Raw genomic sequence first — 11,981 nt, forward strand, 5'->3', positions numbered from 1 at the left:
CAGGAAGACCGCCCGGGGCAGGACGCAGCGTGGCCTCTCTCCGTAAAGTGAGCTGGTTTTCCCAGCACCGCCAAGCGCCACGGCCCCTGTGCAGCAGTCAGTCCCTTTGCCAGGCCTTCGTGCCCGTGGCTTGGCCGTGTGCCAAACACGTGGGGGACCGGCCCCTCTACTCCTTTTCCATGGCGCCTTTGGAATTCACGACCCTCACGTTCCCACATGCGTTTTGAAAGGACTTGGTCAAGTTTCCGAAAAGGAAATCCAGCTGGAACGCGGGGGTCGCCGTGGCCACCCCCTCGCCGGGGGGCTGGAATCTGTGCTGCGGCCCGGCGGAGAGCAGCCAGTCCCCGCCCACCCGGGCGTCCTCCATGTCCTGCCGTGAACGAAGCTCCTTCTCTGCGAAGGCCCCGTTGCCTTGGTTTGTCAGTTTCTCCGCAAAGGCCCCGAGTCCTGTGATGCGTTGTGGCCCGTTATTGTGGTGCAGAGAGCACAGATGGCCGCCACGTGGCCTGCAGAGGTGCCTCTGGAACATGCTGGGTGCTTAGGGCAAGCTGTGGGGGACGGGTCCATGTGGCACTGTGCGCTCTGGGGAGCGTCGGGCAGTTCTCCTCCCAACGGCATGGTGGAGAGCGACAGAAGGGGCCCCTGGCAGAGCTGAGGCCTGGACCCCAAGTCCTGCAGCCTCGCCACCCCCACTGTGGCAGCCACCTCGGATGCTGTCCTCACTTCCAGGGAGGGGCGTGGGTGTGGGGACCAGAGTGCAAGCAGAGGTCCTCGGTGACACCCGGGACAAGGGCTTGAATCTTGCAGAGACCCCCAGCTTGGTCCTCGCTCCCTTGTCCCCCTCCCCAGAAGAAGGGGGGAGGAGCAGAAGACAGGGTGACACCAGCAGTCCTCATACTGCAAAGCCCAGACTGGAGGGACAGTTCTCAAATCCGCCTCAGGGGGCCGGCCGCACTGGAGGACCCTGTCTGACATGAACACATGGCTTTTGCCACATGGAAGGGTTTCGAAAGAGGGGCTATCACGAAACTTTTATTCCCATCTCTTTCTTTGGTGAGCAAGTTTTACTCTTTTATCTATGAAGATAAAAACAGAAAAAAAGGCAGTGAGGGGCCGGCCTTGCCCAGCCCTGAATGACAGTCTGCCCTGAAGACGGACAGCTCGTTGACTAGAGCTTTCCCAGCTCACATTGCTTCCTGTTTGGTTCTTTGTGAAAATTTGCAATCGTGTGTCATTTTGGTTGCGTATTTACGGTGAATGTAGGAAGAGCAGTCCAGATAAAATTCTGGTCACCAGATTCTGCCACGTGGCCTCGCGAGTTAAAACGCCCGTCCACCTCCACACACGCGCATTTGGAGGGGCAGCAATCCCTCCTTTCGATGGCTGACACCAGTAAAGGGTGGTGTCAGCCCACACCTTCGTCCCAGGTTGGCCAGGAGCTCTGTCCCCGTGTGCCCCTCCCCCTCTGGCACAGGGAGCACAGTGGTGGCCGTGCCCTGCTGGTACAGCCAGCGCTTCACTGGGCTCTGCAGGGCTGTGGATGGGGACAGGCTCATGGCTGCTGTGTGGCCTAGATGAGAACCACTGTCTGTAACGTCTCGTTGGGCTGAGATTCTACGGGAGGCTCTAGGGGAGGAGGGCCCGCTAAGGTTCCGGCTGGGGAGGGTGAGTGGCTAAGTGGCCCAGGGTGAGCGTCACATTGCAATGGCATTGTGATCCCACTGGGCGCACCGGAAAGGCTGCTGTCACGTTCTGCCGGCAGCACGTGCACTGTGTCGGGACGGACGCTTCACACAGCGTGGAGGGCAGTTTCAGACAACCTACAAATGAGTGGCGGTTTCGAACAGTTTTCAGGCTTCATTTAGGGGATCTCCAAGCCAAACGTTAGCCCCATGCAGGCTGCACCTGCCTGCAGGAAACCTTCACCCCTGCTTCCCAGGTGTCCTGTGCACCTGCTCCTGTGGTTGGCAGACCTGTGTGGCCAGCCGCCAGGCCCTCTCATCCAATTGTCATCGAGCGGTTCCAAGAGGCTCCACAGGAGCACCAAGTCCTCCAGAGTGTCCCGGCCTCCCACCACTGGACACACCTCTGGATCACTGCCAAGGTGTCTTGTCTTGGGACACCGCCCACCATGGACCCCAGCCCAGCCCCTTGCTGCCTGCAGGGACTGCTGTCGTCCTGGCGCTGGCAGTGACGGAGGCCCCGGGCCTGTCGCCATCTCCCACATCAGAGCAGGGCCCAGAGCTGGGTCGGCTGGGCCCCGTGCAGCGCCGAGTAGGTATGGACACTTCTGGGGTGGCAGCAGAGCCCCACGACACCTGGCGGGCAGGGTAAGGGGACCCACACCAGCTCTGCCGGACTCAGCGGGCTGCCTCTCCATGGAAGGGCTTCCCTTCCAGCCCCGCCATTCCCAGGAGTGGGTTGGGAACCCACGCTGCATGTCTCTGGAGAAGCTTCTGGAAAGCAGCCGAGGCCCAGGACACTCACACCAGCCTCTTCCTACCGTGCCTCCCGCCAGAGGCTGAGGCAGGAGTCTGTCCCTGCGGCAGGGCTGGCCGCGGTCTGTCACAGGAGCCTGGACCACCTCAGCACCGAGGAGCTGGCTCCCTTGTCCCCGTCCCCTGCTCCACAAATCGCCAGGCGCACCGTGCGCATTGGAGCCTCTGGCTGCCCTCAGCCCTTGGCCTTGGAGAACCTGTCCAGGCTCGAATCCACGGCCAGACAGCTCTGCAGTGTGCGCCCGACGCGGCGGGTCACACGGCCAAGTGTGACCGCACTTCCTGAGTTGCCTTCCGCTGAGACTGCCTGAGGGGGCACAAGGTGACCCGGGACCCAGGCACATCCCGGGACAGGCACAGCTGTGCACGAGGCACGTTTCCTGGAGCACCAGGGCCAGGCCTCTTCACGTCCAGCCCCTCCACTGCCAACCGACTCACAATAGCTGTTCGTGGGGTGTCTGCAGTCAGGAGAGCCCCAACCCTGAGGCTGGGGACCAGTGTAGGCTCAGGGCTGGGGCACTGGAACCTCGGTTTCCCCAACTGTAAACCGGGGAGGCGGTGCTAGCAGCATTCCCAGCGGCTGGCGGAGGGCCTCGCCCCTTCACAGCGCACGCACCCCGTCCTGGTTCCTCGTGGGGCCCACAAGAAGGTCTTGGGCTCCGACGGGCTCTGCATTTCTCCCTCACCATGGCTAACGCAGTGCCAGGGGCTCCGCCTGGGCCTGCACGCTCGCCCTGCCACCCCAGGGGCCTTCCTGGAGGAAGCGGTCACACGCTCCCAACACCAGTGCCAGAAGCAGCCTGCGGGAGGAGTCAGGGGCGGGAAATGCTTCCCTCCCAGTGACGTGCTCGAGGGCCGTCCACAGGTCTCGAGAGCAAAGCTGTGTGGCCCTGGCGGTTCCCAGAGTTCTTTGGACAAGTGACTTCTGCTTCCTGAGCAGAGGAGGCTGGCCCCATGAGGAAGCCTGCTGTGGGGCCGTGTCTGCAGCTGTGAGGAGCCGAGGGTCCTGAGCCGCCCTGCCCCAGTCTTGTCACCCGGATGGACCTGCCACCGACTCAGACTGTTGCCCCCCGAGGCTGCTTTCTGTGGTTTGTGAGACATGGGCTCGCTCTGCCCTGCCCAGGCCCCGGTCCCTCTGCCGCAATGCTCAACGCACCTGTACTGGGCACCTGGCCAGAGGGGACACGTGGGGCTGTGACACCAGCTGCCAGCCTCGGCCGAGCCCGTGAGCCCTGGGCATTGCATGGCCAATGTTCGGCATGAGCGCTGGCCCCACACCTGGGGAGGACGTGGGCCCAGCAGGCGTCAGAGGCCACGTGAAAGCTAACTGTACCCCCGCCCCCCTGACCTGGCGCATTGAGGTGGAAAGCCATGCTGGGTGTCCCACTGGAGCGTTTATTTTGGTGATGGGTGCAACGCAGGAACAGGCTGGCGTGCGGAGCTGACGCAGCGTAAGCAGCCGCCGACCGGCCACGCGGTCCCCCTGCTCGCGGCCGAGGCTGCACCAGGAGGCCAGCCACTCCGGGCTGCGATCTGCGGGATACGACGTGCAGCCTCAGCCGATCCGCAGGGCTCCCACAGTCTTCCCTGGTCTCTGGACCCAGCCACGTTCCAGCCTCATCTGAGAGGGGGAGAAGTGGAGAGGCGGGGCGTGAGCTGGGGTCCCCGCAGGGGCCGGGGCGCACGGTGGCGTGCTGGGCATGCCTTCTCTGCAGTGTGGCTTTCACAGGGTGCCTGTGTTGGCCTGTGTAACCTGGGCAGGGAAGGGTAACCCAACCGTGACAGCGTTCCAGGAGTGGGCCCGCACGGGAGCAGGACCCGCTCCTCCCCGTGGAGCCAAGGGCGGCAGCGGGGAGGGAGGGGCAGGGTTGGCTGTCCTGGGGGACATGCATGGGGGGGGGGGCTCACTTCTGCAGGCTCTGCAGCTCCGGTGGCAGGTCACAGCCCGTATACACGCCATTCGTCACGCTGTACTCCAGCAGCGCACCGAAGCAGGGGTCCTGGCAGACACAAGGGCCTCAGAGCCACCCCCGCCCCGCCCCCCAGGCCCCACCCTCCTCAGAGACCCGGGCCCACAGGATGAGGGGTGCGTGGGGGGATGGCTCACTCTGACGAGAACGTGAGGGTTCCCCAGCACAATCAGCAAAGCTTTGGGTCTGGTGATGGCAACGTTGAATCTTTTTGAGTTGGACAAGAAACCCAAAAAATATCTGTCATCTTCAAATCTATCTTCATTGGACCGAACCTAAAACACAAAGATTAATAAATACAATATTTCAAGTTTTTTGGCAGATAAAGAAACTTGATATAAAAAAGCGCTTAGTAACATTCAGCGTTGGTGGGACCTCATTTTTGGTTGGAAAGAGAAAAGCAGTGGGTGGGGGAGGGGCGGGCCTCCCAGTGCAGGGCTTTAGGTGATTTTCCTTTTCCTGCCTGAATTTTTAAAACTTATTTGCAACTGACATTCTGTTCGATAAGGATAATTTACACGTGAAGAGTGGAGATGTGACAGCTTAGTTTTCGGTGGAAGCCTCGCCTCTGACCCGCCCCCCACTGCTCTCCATTTCCTCTCTTCTCCCCACCTCTGTCCCCCCCCACCCCCGGGACGTTTGCCACCTCTTGCTGGGTCCCTTTTCCTCCCCTTCCTGTCCGCTGACCTTTGGGTTACTTTTGAAAGGGCCCCGGAGCCACAGCTGGCGGGGAGGCCCGGGGCTGGCAGTTGCCACCCCGCGCCCGCGTTTCTGTGACACCCCTGCCACTTTCTACCTGAATGGGCCAGGAGCCCACTGACCCACGGTGGCCCAGACGCTGCCATCCCCCCAGGACGGGACACGTACGGCCGAGATGATGATGGCCAGGTGCTCCTGCCCCTGGAACTCCTCCACCGACCCCACTTTGATGTCCGCCAGCTCCACGTTTCTCAAAAGGATTCTGATTTTCTCCACCTCGGAGCAGGTAAAAAGATGATAGTTTCAAAAATCTGACTATTGGTTGACAGCCCACAGCATAATTGAGCAGTGGCCAATGGACTGGTCAGTCCCAGACCAGGCTACCTCATGTCTGAGGTGATGGGAACCCAGATGCCGACTTCAGGGGGTGTGCATGGGGTGGAGGAGCAGTACCTGGCAGGACACAGCGAGGACACTGGCTGCTGGGCGGGCTCCAGAGCGCCTCCCTAGGGGCAGGGGTGGAGGAGGGATGGCAGAGGCCCCTTTAGGGGACTCCCCCTCCCCAAGGACTGGAGCCTTCCCCACAACAGCAGCCTGGAGAGGCTGTGCACCAAGTGTCACCATGATGGACAGCCAGGAGGTGCACAGCTGGTGCCAAAAGTGGCCCAGGAGCCAAGAAGAGGGAGGGAGTGGCCCAGAGCTGTGGGAGGGCTGAGACCGGGAGTGTCTCAGTCTCCGGAGACCAAGGTCTTGGCTGGGTGCTTCTAGAAACAGCCAGTGTCAAGTCTTGGAACAAAGAACACAGCATTGAAAAGCAGCTCAGCAGTGGGAGAAACCGAGAGTCCTCAGCAGCGGGGTACGGGGGGTGGGGGGGCACCAAGGGAAGGTGCCCAGAGGCTGCCAGACAGTGGGCTCAGAGACTTGGTGGACACATGTCCACCAGCAGCTGCAGCCCAGGATGGGGCACCTGTGCAGGCCAGGCACATGGTCCCGACAGGGGACAGAAAGCACAGCGTACACTGCGGTCCAGCTGCATGTCGAGAAGAAAGGGGACATGTCTCGGCTGTCGAGCAGACGTGAAAGCCACCCGCAGTCGGACAGAGGGCAGGCGCCCGGGCACGGGACAGGCCACAAGATGGTGGGGTGATGCCTTCAAACAACGAGGGCAAGCAGCAGAACCCCAATTCAGGAAACTCCAATTCAGAAGGAAAACACACTTTTCTGATAAAAGCTGGAATTCCTAAATTCACAAGAGCGAGGAGTTAAGAATCAGGAGAAGAGATAGGAAGACTGGCTACGAGGAACTCGGATCCAGGTGTCACCTCAGCAGTGTCGGTGACTGAGCCTGTGGTCCTGCCGGACGCCCGTGGAGCAGGAGGCAGAGCCGAGGCCAGGCCTGTGTGTGTGGCAGGGACAGGCGCCAGGCAGGGAGAGCGGGCAGCCTTGTCATCATCTGACCACACAGTGGACAGTCAGGTTAGACCCCGATCTCCACCCACACCCCAAACAAACCCAGGTGGATCGAAGGTCGAACGGTGAGAAGTGGATTCAAAACTTTGGGAAAAAAGGGGGAAAACGGCCTGAATTCAGGGCGGGGAAGGGCTCCGCAGACAAAAATGGAAAGCACAGACTATAAAAGGAACGACTGAGCCGTGCGATCAGACGCACGCATGCACGTGCACGCGCACACAGAGACCACTCTGCACACACAACCACCAAGGGCCTGGACGCAGGAAGTCAACTGCGAAAGCACACTGCTGAGCACACACACACTCAGGTGCAACCGAAGGTGGCGGTGGACGCGAACAGGTCCTGAGAACACGAGGAAAAGGCCGCTGAACGCGGAAACGACTCTCGAATCCCTGACGCCAGCGGAGCCCCGCACTGCCCCTACCCCACGCCCGGCACGGCTGCCGGGAGCGGGCACGAGCAAGTGTTTGTCTGTAGACACGGGAGGTGGGGCAGAAGTGGCCAGCCCCCGACAGGGCAGCAGGCGGGAAATGTGCCACCAAGAGAACACAGCAAGCAGAGGGGGCCCCGCCCACAGCATCCTATCACCAGGGGAGGTGACGTTCCCACACTGCAGACGGAGGGGCAGGCCAGTGGGAGCCCCGCTGGGACTGGGACGCAGGGGCAGGAGGAGGGGAAGGTGACACGAGGGGCCAGGTGCTGCTTCGGGAGCTTGTGTGCACTTCCCTTCTGTGGCCCTGTGGATGAGGAAGCACAAGCGAGCTCGCTGGAGCGGGTCCACACCTGCTTCCGGTAGGGCGTGATCACACCGATGTCGCTCGCGGACACCTGGCTGGAGACGCTCCTGGCCAGCAGGCAGCAGTAGCGCATGACCTGGACGGCTTCGGCCGGGTTGAACCATGATGGGCTTCTCCCTTCCCGAGCTTCGTTGCCCTGAGTTTGTGGGGAGACAGGAGAGTGGCTTGTCCGTCACAAAGCCACAACTGCTCAGGAGATGCTGGTTCGGGGCTGTTGGAGCAAAGTGGGCGCTAGGAACTGGCAGAACGAGGCAGGCGGGGAGCAGGGCTGGCGGGGAGTGCCACGTGGGGGACCGCTGACACAGGGGTGCAAAGTCAGCGGGGCTCGTGTGCACTGCGCACGTGCAGGACCAAAGCTGATGCCAGGACAGGGGGTGGCGGCCGAGCCCAGAGGCAGGGCCGTGCAGGGCTGACCGCACGGCGACAGGTGGCCGGCCAGCTGCGCTCAACCCAGGTGGCTGCGGCACGGCCGCTCACGCAGGCCCCTGCGCCCCCGCATGCAGGTGTGGGCCCCCTCTCCCCTCAGTCAGGAGAGAAGACATGCGGACGGCCAGTGGGCACACGCAGAGGGCTCGCCACCACCGCCACTGGGCGCTGTAAATGAAAACCCTGAGATCCCGCCTCACACCCACAGGACGGCTCCCATCAGAAAAGCCCCGGGGATGGCAGTGCCGGCGAGGGTGTGCAGGGGCTGCACCTTCACGCACTGCTGCCGTCGCCGCGGAGAACAGCGCGGTGTTTCTCAAAGACTCAGAAACAGGGTTCCCGTGCTCCCCAGCAGTGCACTTCTGGTGTCCAACCCAAAGGAAGTGACCCTGACCGACACCTGTATGGCCAGGGTCATGGCAGCGCCGTCCACGGCAGACAAAGGTGGGAGCAGCCGGGCGTCCACTGGGGGAGGAGCGGAGAAAATGCACTCCGCCCACACAGAGGGACACCTCAGCTTGAAGAAAGACGTTCTGACACCTGCTCCAACATGCTGGACCTTGGGGACACCAGGCCCAGTGCGAAAAGCCAGTCACAGAAGGACAGTGCTGTGGGGTCCGCGTAGACGAGGACCGGGGAGTCAGAGGCATGAGACAGAAGAGGAGGCCAGACGGGGCTGGGGAGGGGTCAGTGTTTACAGGGACAGAGTCTCGGTTTGGGAGGCAGAAAGCTGTAAAACTTGGTTGCAAAATGACGTGAATATCGATACCACTGACTATATATGCAAAGTGACTAACATAATAAATTTTGTACGCGTGTTTTACTACAATTTAAAAAAGCGTACACCAGATAAAGCAGTAAGAACACGCTAATTTCCAGGGTGTGTCTGCTGTTGTTAAGCTGTACGTGATCTACCCCTTGGATTTATGATAAAAGGTCGAGACCACTAAAAAACAGACCAATGTGATAGAAGCTCACGTCAGAACTTCTACACTGAGGAGAAAAATTCAGTGAATATCAAGCAAACAAATACAAGAAATAAGGAAATGAAAGAAACAAGTAATAAAAGATGAAGGTATGAAGTTAGATGACTGTAGATTTGAGTCACATCTCATTAAAAGCAGAGACTCTTAATTGGATTACATAAAACACTCGCTGCTTCTAAGAAACACACCTAAGTAAAATGATAAAGAAAATAAAAGCAGGGCAAAGAGGCGCCGGGTAAGAAGAAAATCGGAGTGGCAACATCGTATTACTACACGGCGGAACTTCAAGCAAAAACCGCGAGGCGGCATGGAAGGGCGTCGTATGAAGAGGAAGATAAAACAATCGGAACCGTGTCCACGCGAAGCAGCACACTAGTTGACTACATCAAGCAAAAACCAGCCGAAATTCAAAGAGAATTTGATAAAAAAGGGCCGGCACCGTGGGCCTTCCCCGCGCCCTGCCACTCGCGCCCAGCGGACAACAGCTAGGTCAGGACGGAGCTGCCATGTGACAGACTCCGCCAATTTCTTTTAAAAATGTACAGGGAACTTATAACTCCCAGGTACAGAATATAAATTTTTTTCGTATGTCCTCAGAACGTTTACCAAAACTGATGAGACGAACACAAATGTTTAAAGCTGAGAGTTCACAGGCCACAGCTCTTGATCACCACCTAAAAAACACTCGAAATAAAAAAGAGGAGCCCAAATGCTCTCAGCCACTTGGAAGTTAAGGAAGACACGTCTCTGTAAGCCTTGGATCGCGAGGAGAGGAGGAGGAAGTCACGTGTCTAGAAGCCATGAAGACGTGTGGAAAGCAGAGCTGCCTGTGAGGGACGCTGCTGTCACCGTGCCCGTCTGCTGAGAGGGTGGGAAAAGCGGGACGAAAACAGACGGTGAGGGACGACCAACGAAGCTGAACTAACGAAGCAGGAGACTCAGGAGGAAACTGTCGTCCGCGGTTGCTTTTCCTCCTGGCCTGGAGGCGGCACAGTGTCCTGTGAAGGACGGTGGCCACGCCCAGGGCTTCCTCAGGCCACGCTGGCTGGAGGAGCAGCCAGACCAGCACCTGTGGCCAGGGCCAGGCACAGCATCTGCCGTGCTGGTGGGGGGCCCAGGGGAGGGGTGGTCCCAGCCACAGCTACCTCGGCCTCCTGGGGCTGCCCTGCGGCTCCTCCCCCTGCGCCCCTGTGCTGGGCACTGGGACAGAGCAGCGAGCCAGAGGACGAGCTTCCTGGGGGAGGGGCTGCCAGTAAGGTGACAGGGCACTGATTTCGTACCCCAGGGGCTGAAGTGGCCCGGGGAGCCAAGGGCGAGCGTGTAGATGTCAGCAACTGTGATAAAACCCCCTTTGCTCATAGGGTGGGAGGGGACCGTGGGCTCTGTGCTGGTGTGGCGCCCGCATCGCATCCTGAGGGCCGGCACGGAGCCCAGCGCAGCCCAGCGGGCTCCCGGGCGCGGCCGCGGCTGCTCCCTGGGCCCAGGCCTGTGCACCGCACTTTATCCCACAGCACCGTGCCCTTGACTGCTGCAATCTGCAGGCCGTTCCTCACGAGAAACCGGCTAAGACTTCGCAGATGGCAGGAGATACACGTGTCAACGTGGGCAGCACTGACCTCACTGCCCACGTCTCTCCGTGCACCCTCAGCCCATACGCTCAAGCAGTGCTCCCTGGTCACTCCACATCCCTTGGCCTGGCCTCTAGAGACTTGGCGGACCTCTGGCCTCTCCCCACCCCGGCTCCCCCAGTCTGTCTAACACACAAGGAAACGTCTGAGGACAGGCCAAGGGCAGCGCAGGGGACGAGTGTCCTCGGAGGCTTTGTGCCGAGAGGACTGTGTTGTCAGATGTGTGGCTACCAAATCCCAAGGGAAGGCACCCCAGCCACACTCATGCATACCACCACGTCTCCCACAAAGCAGGAGCCCAGAAGTACACTTCAGCTGGTGCCGCCCCAGGAGGCAGGCTGCAGAGAGGGGCAGACTTCAGGGGTGCCTGTGCTAGCTTCTCCTGCCCTGGAGTTGGGGGCACCCCAACTTGGATGAGAACCTGAGGGTGTTGACAAAACGTTTGACTTTTGGTTCTGACAGCCAATTCCTGAGCTGTCCTGCTGCCCCGCCCCATGAGGCCGCGTTGGGGAGGGGGCTCTGGTCCTGCTGCCCTGTCACGTGACCCTGACCGCAGAGTGGTGGGCACTGTGCTGCTGCCCAGCGCCCCTGGGTCCATTGGTCTGTGCCCCGCCCCCCGCCCGCCTTCCTACCAGCTCTTCAATGAGTCTCCGTGACCTGTGATGCCCGCGAGGCCTACTCTAGGCCAGCATCGTCCAGGCCCTTTCTCTGTGGGATCACTGAGCAGAAGGGCTGGTCTGGGGGTGTGGGAGAGGGGGCAGAGGCCTCTCCTTCCTGGCCTTACTCCTGGGAAAGAGCAGGGCGTTGTCCAGCCACAGGCACTTGCTAACACCACTGAACTGGTGGCAACGAGCCTGTCCACAGCCCCGAGGGTCAGCGCCGGGAGCAGGCGCAGCGGCCAACTCACCCTCACGCCATGGAAGACCAGGGGGAAGCCCTTCCTCGGCAGCTTCTCCCAGCCCAGCAAGGCGGTCACCACCCGGGGGTCTGCGCAGACCTGCAGCTCGCGGTGGTAGAAGAGTCTAGAGGGCAGGGCCAGCAGTGCCGCGTGAGACCTGTAGTTCTTCACCAGCTTCGTGACCTGCGGGGCGAGAGCAGGCGCAAGGCCGCAGTCAGCGTGCGCAGCTGACCGTGCCGGACGCCGGGTGCCTCTGGCTCAGAGGGTGCACGGGCCGAGAGCCCCTCGCCCCAGGGACACCCTTCCTCTCCTGGCCCGGAGTCTTCCACCTGAGTACAAAGTGATTGGGGAGCCTCAGGTGACTTTCTGGACGAAGGAAGGGTCCATTCCAACAGGCACGGTGCGCATGCGGGAGCCAGGAGTCCCGCAGGAGCCCTGGGGGCCAGCTGCGGGCCTGGCTGCGAGCGGCCTGGGAGTCCGGGCTCAGCTCAGCTGCAGGAGGCATGGGTGGCACGGCGCCCCGGCCCCAGGGTCTGGCTGGCACCCTGCTGACGGCTGCCACTGACACATTCCTTTCCTGCCTCTGCTTGGCTGGGCAAGTCCACGAGG

General features: G+C 60.9%; 2 protein-coding genes across 2 annotated transcripts in view; both read right to left on the reverse strand.

Annotated features, from left to right (window-relative positions):
- The window catches only part of PANX2 (pannexin 2), a 10,376-nt gene extending 8,820 nt beyond the window's left edge, over nt 1-1,556 (reverse strand). The window contains 2 exon segments of the mRNA XM_015594003.2: nt 209-506; nt 1,417-1,556. Coding sequence (XP_015449489.2) covers nt 209-506; nt 1,417-1,556 — 438 coding nt within the window.
- A 2,846-nt stretch (nt 1,557-4,402) lies between these two features.
- The window catches only part of MOV10L1 (Mov10 RISC complex RNA helicase like 1), a 47,528-nt gene continuing 39,949 nt past the window's right edge, over nt 4,403-11,981 (reverse strand). Inside the window, exons 22-26 of the mRNA XM_015594004.1 lie at nt 11,382-11,555; nt 7,421-7,570; nt 5,336-5,443; nt 4,606-4,743; nt 4,403-4,498 (exon numbers count right to left, since the gene is read on the reverse strand). Of these exons, the coding sequence (XP_015449490.1) occupies nt 4,403-4,498; nt 4,606-4,743; nt 5,336-5,443; nt 7,421-7,570; nt 11,382-11,555 (666 nt within the window). The remainder of the gene's footprint in view (nt 4,499-4,605; nt 4,744-5,335; nt 5,444-7,420; nt 7,571-11,381; nt 11,556-11,981) is intronic.

Source organism: Pteropus alecto, unplaced genomic scaffold (genome assembly GCF_000325575.1).
Source record: "Pteropus alecto unplaced genomic scaffold, ASM32557v1 scaffold118, whole genome shotgun sequence".
Classification (NCBI taxonomy): Eukaryota; Metazoa; Chordata; class Mammalia; order Chiroptera; family Pteropodidae; genus Pteropus; species Pteropus alecto.